This window comes from Triturus cristatus, chromosome 4_1, assembly GCF_964204655.1.
Source record: "Triturus cristatus chromosome 4_1, aTriCri1.1, whole genome shotgun sequence".
Taxonomy (NCBI): Eukaryota; Metazoa; Chordata; class Amphibia; order Caudata; family Salamandridae; genus Triturus; species Triturus cristatus.
In genome coordinates this window covers 490,146,663-490,162,876 of record NC_140585.1, presented here as the reverse complement: position 1 = coordinate 490,162,876, position 16,214 = coordinate 490,146,663, and the positions used below count along the sequence as shown (strand labels likewise).

At 44.9% G+C, this 16,214-nt stretch overlaps 1 protein-coding gene across 1 annotated transcript in view; it reads right to left on the bottom strand.

Annotated features, from left to right (window-relative positions):
• PDE3A (phosphodiesterase 3A) overlaps nucleotides 1-16,214 on the bottom strand; it is a 1,085,163-nt gene that overhangs the window by 537,673 nt on the left and 531,276 nt on the right. The window contains exon 2 of the mRNA XM_085652713.1: nucleotides 2,315-2,365. Within this exon, the coding sequence (XP_085508839.1) occupies nucleotides 2,315-2,365 (51 nt within the window). The remainder of the gene's footprint in view (nucleotides 1-2,314; nucleotides 2,366-16,214) is intronic.

The window sequence follows — 16,214 nt, the reverse complement described above, 5'->3', positions numbered from 1 at the left end:
GGGAATTGAACCCTGGTCCTGGGCCAGACCTCTGCATCAGGGTCTGCCGCTCTAACCATTGAGCCACACTTCTCCACTTTACACTTTCTACCACTTTACTAGGGACATACAAGTGAATTAAATGTGCCAATTGGGTGTAAGCCAATCTTACCATGTTTAAAGGAGAGAGCAAAAGCATTTTAGCACTGGTTAGCAGCGGTCAAGTGCAGAGTCCTAAAAGTAACCCTGGGCGTAGTTGGCGTAGCGGGGCTACGTGGAGGTCCACGGAGTTGCAAACAAACTCCGTGGAACTCCGCTCCGCCACCCGCCTCCCCCTCATTAACAATTAATTCTACATTAACTAAAAGTAAATTAAAAACCACTTACCTGAACTGCGGCGTCCCCGGACTGCCCTCCTCCTCTTCCTCGCTGTCTCTGGTAATCCTTTCGAGAAATGCACATGTGCAGGTGCCGAGCAGGCGCAGTTTTCGCAAGGATTACCAGAGACGGCGAGGAAGAGGAGGAGGGCAGTCCGGGGACACTGCAGTACAGGTAAGTGGTTTTTAATTTACTTTTAATTAATGTAGAATTAATTGTTAATAGGGGGGGTGGAGGCAGGGGCTGGCCAACTCCGCTCCGCTGCTGAGTGTACAGAGATTTGCCTTCTGCGCAGAACACGGAGTAGGCAAATCTCCGAACACTCCGCAGACGGAGCGGAATGCTCCGCCCGCCCCTACCTAAAAGCTAACAAAAAAGGGTTCAGATAACAGGAGGGATGAAAACAGAAATGTTTGAGAGTGACCCTTCAGAGAGGGCCAGATCATTATACACCTACCGCACAATCTGATGGTATGCCTTAGTAAGTGTGGTTGGGTAGGCTAGGGACAGGAAAGGAAGACTGAGAGGCACATTTGCTGTGTGGGGGCTGAGAGCAACATATGTAGCTAATTAGTTTTGTAACAAAAGTTCACATGGCTGAAAGATTACTGTTAGTAAGGGGCTTGGAATAATACAGTGTAATTATTATAGAACATAATAAGCAAATGGTGAAAGTAAAGTCCAGGAGATGTCCTACCTAAAGGGAGATTGTGAAGTTTCATAGTGGAAAAGGAAAATAGAGGTGGAGTGGGGACTTGGAGGAAGACAATGAGGGAAACAAATGCACTTTCATGGAGAGCTTTTATAAAAGGAAATAACAAGTTCCCAAAAAGCTAACAGTTGTGGAAGGATAAAGCAGCCAATCAAAGACATGGAAACAGTCTATGCTCCATGGGAGGGACAAACAGAAGACAGATGGGGTAAAACAAATACAACTAGCAAACAGAAAGCCAGATAACAAAAATGGTAAAACAAAAAAAACCAATGGAAAACATTAGGTGGAGTTTCTTTCCTGGTCAACTGGCAGCATGTCCCAAATAAGTCTTTCACAGCCAGTCATTTGTGCTGTCTGACAGGCTTTGGCCTAAAAATGTAGTATACAACTGTGTAATTTGAATGACTGCTTAGGTAAATTATCTCAAATCTCAAATCAATCAAATCTGACATCAATCACTTTTTCCGTGAAGGGCTCGTTTAGATATCACGATTGTAGTGCCCATTAAATTATGATTGATACCAACCAATGGCAAAACCAACTTTCTTGAATCCCAAAACAAGTTGTAAATTCCTTTGACATTCCACACAAAAGTTAACAATAAAAACCAGTAGCAGGGAGGCAAAACGCCATTCTGAGTGCAAATTTGGAAAAAGAAATGTGCATATAAATTTCAACGAGACCAAATTTGGAATTCAGGATTGCAAAGTTTGCACTCATAAATGATTCTTCTTGTGCCATAAAGTTTTTAAATCAAACCATTTGTGTATATCAGGTCCATGTTAGGCATATTGAGCTACTGTGTAAGGGTATTATTGCACTGTAAAGCACACGATAATAGAACTTTTTAAGACAGTACATGATGAGAAAAAATGAGTGTTTACAACAGTGGAAAATTAAATGGATGCACATCATCAGATGTGGCTGTGATGTAGTGCTGCACAGAGACCTAAGCGGTATGAAGATTTAATTAATTTTATAGATGCTAGGAGTCATCAATGAATATCTTAAGATAGGTAATAGATAAAGAGCGTTTGCTGTGGGTCTGAACTTTTATGACTTGTAAATTCATTACCTAGGATAAGATAAACTAGCACAACATTACAATTAAGAATGAGAAGACAGTGCAGGTAAAACAGAGCACACCTTCCTACAATGCATTGTGTTTCCAGACCAATGAATGCCATTTAAGCCAAGTCTAGATTCATATTAGCAAAATATAAAACATATAACAAGACTAACCTGTGAACCTCGGGATCCACGTTTGTGTTCCCATTCTGGGTGTCCCATGAGCTGAAATAAAATGGCAGAACAAAGGTAAGCCACAAAGTACAGAAAGAAATGTAATCAAATGTAAATCAAAACATTTTTTCATCATTGCACACTTGTTCGTGCTTGTTAAAAATCCACATGTTTTTTTTTTTTTTTAAAGTTATATTTAATTTCTAAAATACATTTGTGGTACCAAATGGATTCCGTTGTTTTAAAAAACTATAAAGAAATATGCACAACTGAATTAGAAAACGAGTAAATGATTGAAACAATGGTTTGGTAATAGTGCTATCTAGCCAGTGAATACGCTGAACGCATTTCTATGGTGGAGGTCATTTTTCAGAAAGGATATCTTATTTAAATGCGTGAAATTTCATTGCATATAAAAAGACTTGCACTCTCAATCTTGACAAGAGAACATAGGAGCTCAGGCATGGTGGTACTACTTTTCACCAAAATGTTAGCACAAGAGGCCTTATGTACGAAAACTGCATTAGGTAAAAGGGGCTGAAATTTGACTTTTACAGAATGCATTTGTATTTTACGAACCGACCTAGGTCGGTTCACAAAATTCAGAATTGTAGTGGGTAACAATTCGACCTAGCCCGTAAATATAAAATGAGGTATGTTAGAAATTTCAACCCACTACGACCAGCTACAATCACATGGTGTGATATGCAGGCCAATAAGATCACGCAGGTAACACCCCTCTGGGAAACCGGAAAGCTAGGCACATTACTGGGTTCAGCAGACCACCATGTCTGTGATTTCTTTTCAATAAAGCATTTTTTTAATGCAGTCCGTTTTTCTAAATGGAATACTGGGCCCCGTTGACCATTGCCTACTCCTAAAATAATTTTTTAAAACATTTGACAAAGGGGAAGGTGTCCCTTTGGGGACACCTTCCCATCCATGGATGTGTTACCACCTTCTTTGAAGTGGTGGCAAAATATGAATGCTTTGCAACGGATTTCGGTTGCAAAACATTAATGCATACCTTTAGGAATCAGTTATGGAGGAAATGCAGCTAAATTAATCTACTCTGTATTTAGAGTTTCCCTCAGAAATTGGAGAATTTTCACTTCCCTCCAAATTCTAAATTAGGTCCTAAATCTTTGCTGATTAACGCCTAAAAATTAATCAAAATGTATTTCACTTCTTTACTACTAAATGACAAAAGCTTAAAATTGCTGTATATGTGAAACATTTATATTTCTTTTGAATATTACGAGTTTTATCTTAATAACGCAAAGATCCATTTAAGAAAACAACATTTTAAATATATATCTAGATCAATTTTTAGGACCATAAGAGTTTGGGTATCAACACTGCCTTGGCTGCCTATCACGATTCCTCTACAACCACCTTCAATCAAATAGCCCCTTTCAAGAAACCCTCTTCCTCCCCTCCTTATCCAAGAAACCAGGCACCCTGGTACACTGACAATTTGAGGTGAGAAACAACTAAATGCAAATGCCTCCCATGCCCTGCCCAGTGATAATCACAATAGGATCAGCGCACATTACTTCCACTATTGCCCTAGCCAGCAATTCCGCAGAGGATCTTTACAATGCGTTAAATAGCTTTTTGAATCCTTGCCCCCTGCTCCGCTATCACTCCGTTATCTCAAAAAGTCTATGCTGCTGTAGCCGATTGTATTGAAGATAAAATTAACACCATCTATTGGAAATTTCCCATCAGTTTAGAACAATCAGATGCAGTCCTGGACCTGAATTAACTTCCTCCAGATACCAGGAGTGTAATGGGGGTCTTTGACCTTTGCTGTGAGGATCAGGTGCAGAAGATGCCAACCATTGCCAAATCAGGCTTCCCCTTAGATCCCTGTGCACCGAGGAGAACAACCAGTCTATCCAACCGCCTAGCCCCATCAGTAAAAACACTTTTCAATCTTTCCCTAACTTCTTCTAAAATGCCATCTGATTGGAAGCATGTGCAAGTATCTCCATTTCTTAAGAAGCCACCCGCCAACCTTGAAGTTCTTACTAACTGCAGACCCACCTGGATATTACCTCTCCACACAAACATTCTAGAAAGCCATATTAACAAACAACTAACATCCTTTATAGAAAAATACAGGATGTTAGACCCCTCACAATCAGGCTTCAGAGCTTACGGAGACAGCACTGTTGACAGCCACGGATAACATCCGACTCTCTCTAGGCAGTTATGTTAGTATTACTGGATCTGTCTGCAGCATTTGACATGGTCTCCCACTCCATCCTTATGCGCAGACGACTTGAAGTAGCTATTCAGGTTAGAGTACTACTCTGACTCAGGGACTTTCTTGACAACCATACCCAACACGTCTGTTTGTGTCAGTTTAAATCAAGAAAGATGCTTACCAACAAAGGGTTTCCACAGGGTTCCTGCCTGAGCCCAACTCTATTAATCATCTATGAAGAAGTCTCTGGCACAAATTGTGAGATCTTCCAGTGTGGAGATCATGTCATATGTAGACGACACTCAACTGCTCATTTCTTTTGGCCCTGATTCAGACAAAGTGAAAGACTAATTTGCGGAGAATTGCAGTCTGGATGGGAAACAGCTGTCTCCAACTGAATAGTGGGAAATTGGAGACTGTGCTGTTCAGCAAAGCTTACAAGCTCTGGTCGGCAAACTGGTGCCCCCCTGACCTTGGCCCAGCTCCTTCTCTCAAGCAAGTGGTGACTAATCTGGGAGTAAAAATAGATAAAACATTATCCATGCATGATCAAGATAATGCTACTTGTGACTTCTGTTTTGCCACAATGAGGCAGTTAAATTTTTTCCCCCTGGCTCCCACCCACCTCTAGGAAAACCGTGGTCCAGGCTCTTGTTCGCATGGATTACGGGAATGCACTGCTGGTAGCAGCAGACAACACGCCGCAGATGCCACGCCCTGAGCTAAGCGGTAAGTTACTGCTCACAATACAATGCTTTTGTGTCCCCGAGCGTCTTTCTTTCTGGGTTACATCGATCCCGCATGCTTCCTTCTAATTATCCCTTATTGAGCAGCTCAGTCTTTTTAGAGCATTTTCCACGAGTGGCAGTGTATATGCCTTACCTGAGCACGGCGAACATCGCATTCAGCTGGGCAAGTTCACCGGGACATGCCCTTGGTGTTTCCCGTGCTTGACATGGCCTGGTATAATTCCCCACCCGTTCTTTTTAATGTGCCAACCCATCTTCTTTTTAATGTTCCAACCTTTGTGATATGCATCCTTGGTACCTGCCGGTAAATGCATATATTAACTCTCTGGTTAGGGTTAGCCACACCTCTAGGCATTGTACTGGCTGACTTTTTACCATCGGGGCTATACCTCATACACTCTACGTTGATTGGACATTGTAGCAGCACACACCAGGGTTCTACGAGACAGGGTTTTGGACTCTACTTTCCTTGGAGCCCTTAATGTTTTAACCCCTGGGACACCACATGCAGCTCTTAGAGCCTTTTTGTTTTAACCCCTGCGACACTACGTGCAGCCTTGATAACAGCTATAGTCTGCCCGCCGCTTCTCATGTGAAAACTGTGAGACCCTAAATGCAGCCTGGAAAAGAGCCGTAGTCTGCTCTTAGGTCTCCTACTTACCTCTCAGCCACTGGATACTTGTCTCTTTTCTGCTAACAGACATTACCACTATTTGTATATATTTGTAACGCCACCGCCTCTACTCACTAGGGTGGATGGGTGTGTGTACCTAGGGCTACTTGCCCAGAACAGATGATATAATATACCTGACGTTTGCAGGTGAGTGATACAGAACCAAGTTACTGCCTGACTATGCACTAGTTCTGTTGCATGGCACTTGCGATATTTGTTGAAAGTGCGTTAAGTTGTGTGTTTAGGTATGCGAGAATGTGGTTCAAACACGCTGTACCCCACTGCTCTATCGGCACGGTATGTTGTTTTTGGATTACCACAGGTACACCGTTGAATCTGCTGAACAGCTGGATCACTGGTTTTGTATTACAATCCGTCGCTTTTTGTTTCACACTTATTTTTATTTTGATTGTTCTTACACACGCTTTACAGTAGCTTAAAAAAAGAGATCCTGATGAAATCCATGATACTGGTTCAGGTCAATACGGCTGAAACAGGAGCAAGTGCCTGCCCTCCTGGCCTGGGTAACCGCTCTCCCTCCATGCAGCACCGCCCAGTCGTCTCCGCCGCTAAACTAGGAGAGCAGGGTTCGAAACCGCTCTCGACCTGCTCCCCTACCTGCTTGCCCCTGCGCTTATTTTTACTTTTACTTTTATCTTAGTCCCAGTGCCGTTTTGCCATCCCTTGTGTTCTGGCATTGCCCCTTGAGTCAATGTCCCCTTGTCTCTTACAGTGTAATTGCTTGTTTTTCCCCTGTTGGTGCACGCTCAGCCCCGCCCACCTCCCGATCACCGTTCCCGCCTTCCCGCTTCCCCCCTCCCCTACCTAATGGAGGCTGCTGCGCGACCGCCCCGCCCCCTTTCTGTGCCCGTCCGCGTTCTGACCGCAGCCAGCGCCAAGAACCCGGGATCTCCAAGACCCCACCGATATGATTCCTCCGCCCGCCACGCACTCAATCACGGAAGACACACAGACTGCGAAAGATCCTCACCGAACACCACCCACGGACAGTTCTCCTGCAGACTCTGCCGAAGTTCCTTCACTATCGACAATGCCTCCCCCACTGCTGGAAGCCCACCGGACGCATGCACTGCCGAAGTCCTGACATGAATCATCCTCAACTAAGCTCCCGACACGCCGTAGAGATCTGGGACCTGATCGACACCCTCTCGCCCAACGTCGCCTTCTTCGCGGAAACCTGGACCAACGCAACATCTGGCCCCAACATCGCCACTGCTATCTCCGATGGCTACAAGATCCAGGGGAAGGACCGCCCAGGAGGAGGACTCGCCATCGCACACAAGACCTCCCTCCGACTCTCCACCTCCAGCACGAGAGACCACCACTCCAACACAGAACACCTCCACTTCCAAATCCAGACCTGCCCCAGGACCATGATATCCGGCACCGTTGCCTACAGACCCCCGGGACCTCGCACCCAGTCCATAACTACCATCGCCGAGCTCGTCGCACCCCACGCCATCACCTTCACGGACTACATCCTACTCGGAGACCTGAACTTCCATTTCGACAACCTCAGCGACCCTGACTCCACCACACTCCTTGACAACTTCGCCATCCTCGTACTGAAGCAGCTTGTCAACACTCCCACCCACAGAGCTGGACACACCCTCAACCCCATCTTTGCAGGAGATGCCAACATCCGCTTCAGCCACACCACCCAGCCCCTCTGGACAGTCCACCACTGCGTACACTTCACCTTCAACACCACCACTGCACCGAAGCCCGCCCTGCACCGGCCACGAAGGAATTGGAGTAAGGTCACAGAGGAATACCTCATCACCACCCTCCTCCAAGAACCCCCCCAGCACCACGACCGACACCAACTCTGCAGCCAAAAATTTCCACCACTGGATCGCCTGCTGCACCAACAGGCTCGCACCCCTCTGCCACCCCGCCAAACAACGCCCCCTGAAGGCCATCTGGTTCACCACAGAATTACTAGAAGCCAGACGCTCCTGCAGACGTCTAGAGAAAACCTGGCGAAACCAGAAAACCACGGAAGCACTGAACAAACAGAGAAGCGACCTGAAGGAATACCACCATAGCATTAGAGACACCAAATGGACCTTCATCAGGAACAAAGACCTCACCAACGCAATCAACGCCAAGAACTGTTCAATGTCATACAGCATCTCACCAAACCACCCAGCGAAGCCGCGGACATCACCCCTTCCCAGGAACTCTGCAATAAGCTCAGCTCCTACATCCATCTGAAGATCAAGGCCCTCAACGACAACTTCAGCGAATGGATACCGGACACCACCCCAGTCCCCACCTCTGCCGACAAGCTAACCATCATGACCTGTTAACCCGCTACCATCGAGCACCTTCACCGTGACCATGATGAAAACCCACTAAGGAGCCCCGACAGACCCTTGCACACTGCACATCTTCCACAGGGTAACAACCGCTGCCATCGCACCCGAACTAGGACGGACCATCAACGCCTCCTTCAGATCCGGCACCTTCCCAGACGACTGGAAGCGGGCAGTGGTTAAACCCCTCCTCAAGAAACCCTCGGATGACCCAACGGACCTGAAAAACTACCGGCCCATTTCTCTACTCACCTTCGTGGCCAAAGTCACAGAGAGACTCTTGAACTCCCAGCTGACCACCTTCATCAAAGAGAACGCCATCCTAGACGCCTCCCAGTCTGGATTCCGCAGCAACCACAGCACCAAGAATGCCCTGCTCGCTGCCACTGATGACATCCACATGCTACTCGACCATGGACACATCACGGCCCTCATCCTTCTAGACCTCTCCGCAGCCTCCGACATCGTCTCACACCGCACGCTCGCAGCCAGACTTCACTACGCAGGAATTCAAGGAGCCGCCCTCAACTGGATCCTATCCTTTCTCTCCGGCAGAACCCAGAGGGTCAGACTCCCCCCTTCCTTTCCAAACCCGCAGAGATCAACTGTGGAGTACCCCAAGGATCATCGCTCTTCAACATCTACAAAGCCCCCCGTACCACCATCGTCAGACAGCATGGGCTCAGCATAGTATCCTACGCCGACAACACCCAGTTCATCCTCTGGCTCACAAAGAATCCCAAAAACACCACGCTGTGCTTCCAGGGAGGAATGAAGGATGTCGCAGCCTGGATGAAGGACAGCTGCCTTAAGCTCAACTCTGAGAAAACCGAGGTCCTCATCCTTGGACCCTCTGCCTGGGACAACACCTGGTGGCCCCCGCCCTTGGGAGTCCACCCACCCCTACAGACCACGTACGAAACCTCAGCATCATCCGGGACTCCTCCCTCTCCATGACCCGCCAGATCAACGCCGTCGCTTCCCCCAGTTTCAATTGCCTGCGCATCCTCCGCAAGACCTTCAAATGGATCCCCCCAGAAGCAAAAAGACCGTCACCCACGCACTCATAACCAGCAGACTGGATTACGGCAATGCCCTCTACACCGGAATCAACAGAACTCTCCTACACAAACACCAAACCATCCAGAACTCCGCAACACATGACCCAACACCTACGAGACCTCCACTAGCTCCCCGTCGAGAAGAGGGTTACTTTCAAACTCCTCACCCACGCCTACAAATCCCTCCACAACATCGGACCCGAATGCCTCAACCAGAGAGTCTCCTTCCACGTATCCAGGAGGAACCTCCACTCTGCTGACCTTGCCCTGGCAGAGATCCCCCACATCTTGCAGAAACAGAGCAGGTGGGAGAGTATTCTCCTACATCGCAGCCAAGACCTGCAACGAGCTCCCAGTGAACATCAGATGCTCCCTGACCCTGCACATTTTCAGGAAGGACCTCAAGACCTGGCTTTTCTACTGATCTGGAGCTGCACACCCCCCACCACCCCCAATTCATTGATTTATTGATGCAGAACACTGTTGCTCGGTAATCTGCAGTCTACCAGCTAGGTCGCCCTCATACACAAAAAACTGTATTGATTGCCCATTAAAAAGCAGGCAGTTTTTAAGCTCTGCTGCTTAATGCACAAGGCGTTCTACCAGACCCAACCTGATCTTCTGTGCTCAAAAATGAATTATTTTTTGCCTTCCGGACAGTTAAGGTCCTCCCACAAAGCTCTGCTGAAGAGCCTATGCATACGTACCACCCGATGATTTGAAGGCCGATCATTTTCATATTTGGCCAGCCTCACTGGAACAGTCTCCCTCTCCATATTCGAACTTGTTCCAACCTTCATGAATTTTAAGAAGATGTTAAAAATATGGTTGTTTTAAACAGTGCCAATCTTGCCTGATCAGCATAGCGCCGAAATACTCCTCTGGGAGTGAGTCATGTGCTATATCATGTACTAATAACCATAACCATTTGCGGCGTTTTTATAGCACATTCTTGTTGTGCTTAATGTATGAGCAATACCCAGTGATCTCACTTTCATGCGCATCACAAAAGTTTTAAAGTCTCACACTGTTTATGGATATGTGGGTATGTACGCTATGTATTTTATAGAACATTTTACGTAAATGTACTGGAGACCTTCGTTTTACTGAAATCACAAGGATAGCAACAGTTCAAACTGATATTTCACTACTTAACCTTCCTACCTTATTATTTTATTAGGCATAATTATATAGAGTGAAGCTAGTGTGAGCCACAGATCACACAGACTAGTAACAGGAAATAGATGTCCCATATGGGATTACAAATGAAACACAGAACCATGCACCAAGCACAAGGAGCACATTACATTGAAGCAGAGCAGGCAAGGGAGGAGGTAGAAGAAGCAAATCAAAGTGGAAGAGAATAACTGTGTGCAGGTCAAGTCACAGGGGAAGCAAGACCTAAGCAATACATATAGGGGAGTGAGGCAACAATGGTTTGGTGATGGAATCCGTTCTGGGGTACAAGGGCCATGGTTAAGTGGTGAGAGTCGTCCACAATGCCAATGGGGAGGAATAAGCCTAACATGCAGCTTGAATGCAATCCCTAATAGGGCATATGACCATAAAGCTTTCCTTTCAGTGTGCGTTCTTTATGATCCTTAGGAATTTTAAACACCACCGAGAAGGCACTGTATGGAGGCCACTGAAAAATATGTGCATGTTAGATATATTGTCCATTTGTTTGAGTGACAATAACACAGAAGGCCTATGTGATTAAACACAGTTTAATCACACAGGGGGCCTTTAAGACTATTTGAACTTGAAGAGGAAGCCAGAGCAGTAGCTGTAGGTTGAAGGTAAATTGCTTGAACTTGTAATTGATGATCAAGTCATTTGATGCACGGAGTACAGTTCTGAGCATTGTCAGTGTAGACTCAGCTAGCCAGGAGGCTGCAGCTCATATGCAAGTTTAAGGGATGGGAGGATTAATTTTCTACATTAGTCTATCCTGGAACCATGCCTCTGGGCTTTTTATGGTATTTACTCTGACTTTTATTATATTATAAACTGCTGCAGAGGGCTATACTGGTTGTTAAAGGCCCTGAACACAAGTTATAGACCAGAGCTGCAGCCAGGGCCTATAACAAGGGAGGGGGCCTTTAAGAATCAGTAAAGCCCAAGGCAGAAGTACTATAAGGCTATTAGCGCATTCCACCCACTAAGGGCAGAATTTTCTACATTAAAAAGGGAAAAACATGAAGACATGCATTGGAATGTTGGAGCTCCGGGCTCATAACAACCATTATAAGCCCGGAGCTAATCCATTGTCTTCAGTGGACCTCTCAGCATTTCAATGCTCTAATATAACCCGCTGCCGAGGGCTGTACTGGTTGTTAAAGGCCCTGAACCTGAGTTATAGACCTGAGTTGCAGGCGAGTGCCTATAATGAGGGAGAGGGTCTTTAACAACCATTATAGCCCAAGACAAAAGTGCTATACAGATATTAGAGCATTCCACCCACTTAGGGTAGAACATTCTAAATTAAAAAGGTAGAAACAAGAAGTCAAACATTGGAATTTTGGAGCTCTGGGCTTATGCCAGCCACTACAGTCCCGGACTATTCCATTGTCTTCAATGGAGTTCTCAACATTTCAATGTTCAATGGATCTCTCAACATTTCAATGTTCTAATTAAAAGTATAACCCTGTGCCAATAAGTACTAACCCACAATATATATTATGGCATTAGTAACACAGAGAGCAGGCACTCTTGTGAACTAATTATCTACACACAAATTAAGATGCTGAGGGATCCCAATCATGATTAAATGTATCTTCACAATAATGCCAGCTCACGGAGTTACTGGTGCAATATGAATATATGTGAGGTGGTCTGAATGGTCCCTTACTGGCATGCTTAGTATTCCTCCTCCTCCCAGAGCTCCTGCAGACACACACACAAACTGCCAGTTTTGAGCAGTGCCACACACGCTGGAGTGCACTGCTCCAGCTCAAACTACCAAGGTGTTATGGCAGAAGTTGCTGGAGGGAAGGTGGAAGTAGCTATCAGTACAGGAGCCCAAGGCTCCTGGATGCCTTGGTAATCACTGTGAAAATGTGATGGATATCCCCAACTTCCTGCAGCTTCCAGTAACAGAGGTGTAAGCAGGAGACACTGTTGGCAAGCACAGCTCAACTTTAAACTTTCTATGTGTTTAACACAAAGACCGAGGGAAGGGAGAGGGGAGTCAGCCTAACACTAGAAGCTGCAGAGAAGGAAAGCACCCCTGTGACACATGGCCGTCACCCTCTTCTCAGAAGCTGGCATTCAGCGACTGCAGCTGGCAATATAAACCTGAATGTTATAGCAGCGGGACTGCAACATTGATTTCATGAGAGCTTGTAATATTTACAGTGTTTAACATTCTGTTAAATTTGCAATTTACCACACTGGAAAAGTTTGTAATTTCCATATTTATCTTCTTTACAATTCAAAGTCGGTGATTTTAAGATGTTAAGTCGTTTGTTAAAACTGTAGCTACCCACACTGGAATATATATTCCTAATTTCTTGCCTTGCTATTTTATTTAAAGTATATACTCTATGCGCAATATACAGAGACCCTAAGAACTTTTGCAAATATTTAAATATACGACCAGAAGACGATTTCCTTCTTTAACATGCCCCCATTCCTTCAGTTAAAATTGCCTGCCCATCTAAAAACGTAACCGTAATCTAATTGTAGGAAACGACAAACTGCACTTACATGCTGGTTAAGAGGGATGCAGTCTCCGGTATTGATCTTATGCGAAAAATATCATTCACAAGCGCCTAGATTCTATAGGGGATTATCAATATCATTACCAATTGCAGGTGTGCTAACATTGGAGCTTCCTTAACCAAATATACTGCAGGATATAAGTATCTCTGAAGCTCTACCTTCATTCTCCAGCCATGCCCCTGCTGAGTCGGAGAATCCCTCTATAACCCACTCTTTGTAGTTTATTTATTTTGTTGAACAGTTTTAATGTTTCCCATTTACAATGAAAGACAAACAGTGAATATCATCAATTGCATCATCTGAAGTTGACTTTTTATCATATATTATCTCTTACTTTCTTGCGCGCTTCATATCCTCCATCCTTTTAGATTTGCTCTTATCTGCTGCTCTCTTCTCCTGCTCTTAAGAAGCTATTACACATATACAATTTACCTAATATCACTAATATTTAGTTGTTATTCTTTTATTTTAGTGATTTTAGAATTATATTGAGAACCAATACACAGAAGATGGTAAAATACCTAACATAAGGACCACAGGCTGGATTTACTACTTCCTTTCGAAAAAAAAACAGAAACTTAATCTCATAGTTGTTCCTCCTATTTCAGAGTACATTTCTGAATTGTACAGCTTAAGGGAAAATTCATGGACTACTCACAGAAATTTTACAATTTCCAGAAGTATTCCTCCGTAGCCATTATGGAAAATTATCTGTTGCGTGACAAAATGTTTAAGTGTAGCAGAAATGGGCCTATGTACAAAACAAAGTTGTCTTTTTGTCTGACTAAAATTGGTATTATCGTGGGCATTCCCCAGCGCATGAAACCCCTATAATACAACTGTGTCTCTTCGCATTCACACGCCAGAAACACATGGATTTCAGGCATTTCTAAGAGTACTTATATTATCACTGTGTAAGTAGAAATAGCCAAGCAAAATATTTGTGAATGTTCACAAATCTAGGATTTTGGAGGCTGGTCAGGCAAAATGCATGGAATACTGGTAGATTTTCCACTTTTATAAGAACCATTTATTTAAGAAAGTGGGTTATTCATTGCAAAGGCTGTGAATACTTCACAAGTAATAAGTTTGCAACCTTCCATCTACTAATAACCATGTACCCTGTTGTAGTACTTGACTCCCTCAAGGCAGCAAAGTAGAGCAGTCCAACCCGTACTCAGGAGAAGTAGTGTGGTCTAATGCTCCAGATTGCTGATGCTCAACAAACAGAACTCAATAAATCATTGCCAGTCATTGCTTTTTGTTATAAAAAGAAAAAATTCTTTATTATGCACACCCTACTGAATACTATATAACAAATCACAAATCACCTGTAGGCAGGTGGAATTACCTATAGCGACACCGTTCTAATAGTTCTCACCTCTAGCAAGCCCCGAACCATAAGACCACAGGACCGCCCATGTATATTAGTCACAGTATACAGGGTATAATTTAATGCTAATCAGCAAGCCACTAGAGAAATACTATTTGACACGTGTCCATGTTTCAGAAACAACAGAAGAGTCCTTATGAAGTTTGAGTTCAATGCTTTAGTGAATCATTCTCTCAAAAAAATACTTTGATTGTAGCCAATGCATTTCGTCCCTGCTGGGTCTTCTTCAACGCTACTTCCGATTACAAAATGTAATGTCAAAGCGTCATAACCGTATTCCTCAAACTTCAACTAAACACAGATACCTGAACAAAAGATAAGACTTTTTCTTCTACCTTTACTATGCTGCCACTGCAGCTTTAGGACCAACCAACAGGAGTCCCTGCATCCCAGAGTCTTTGTACAGAAGCGCCAGCTATAGGACTGCTTGAAATTAAATTAAACTTCTTCTGGGGCATCAATATAACCTCCTGGGAGATGTACGGTGAAGTTTTGAGGAGCCGCTACTGAATGGCTGCTGCACATCTGGCTGCTCCATAAAACACTTGCTAAAAATGATGGTGGTGAACCTGACCTTCCTCAGGCACCACAGAAGACAAACATGAAAAATTCAAAGTCCTCCCAGGGAGGACGGTGTTGGCAGTGTGCTCGCACCTCCATAGAGACGTAAGCTACTGAAGGGAAGCAGCAGTCCATTGTCTTCCCCAGGGACATGGACACCCAGGACCCTTGTGATTTTTGTCAGCCCCATGGAAATGGGGACCACAGGGGGCAACTTTGCTTGTCATGACCCCTGGGCCATGGCAATCCCAAAGGGCACATCTAAAAATCATAGCGGAGTGCTATCTTTCCTGCCCGGTCCTGTCGGGGGACCAACTATTCTACTCCATTGCTACAGCCTCAATTGGTCAATGTAGACAATTTTCATGTTGTTCTGCTCCTGGCGGCAAACTCTAGCCACCAGGTGAATTTTCTCCTGGCCTCTACATTGTATTTGTCTTGTTGAGTTTGATTTTCATTGCTTTCTACCACACAACCTGTCCTCTCTATGTGTCTCAGAAACAAGTCCAATCACTGTCAAATGTCTCTACTGTGTGGAGATGCCTTTGATCCTCCTGCTGGCCAGCATCTGCACTCATGGCTCATGTTTACCCTAGGACTATTATCAGACTTGTGTGTCTAGGCCTAAGTATAGCCAAACTGTACTATGGCTCATATTTTGTTCACAATGTATAATTGAGTAAAGCACCAACAATGTTCTATTAACCCCTTCGGTGCTCATGACGGAACGGTTCCGTCATGAGCCACGGTTGAGCTGTGCTCATGACGGAACCGTTCCGTCATGACCACGCCCGCGCAGAAAAGATCAGCACAGCAGGGGAATCCGTCCAGCATGGAAGGGGTTAAACACTGCAAACCTACAGTATGAATACCCACTCACTATATAAGGTCGACAGCAAGTCAGCACCAATCCCTGAAGGACCCCTTCTACAACAGGCTACCTATGCACAGATACTGAGCTGAGAAAGTCTTTAGTCTAACCCATGCTCAGCCCGCACATGTGCTCACATGCATGTGCTCACAGGCTCACATGTAACCAGCCACAACCTCTTACCCAGCTCCATAGCTGTGCGCCTTATTTGAAAATTCAGACACAGGTGGCAAACATTCTCATTTCATTTTCACAGAATTTACAGTGAGTGATACTGTGAGCCCCCTGGTAAGACTCATAAACCGGGTAGCTACCGCA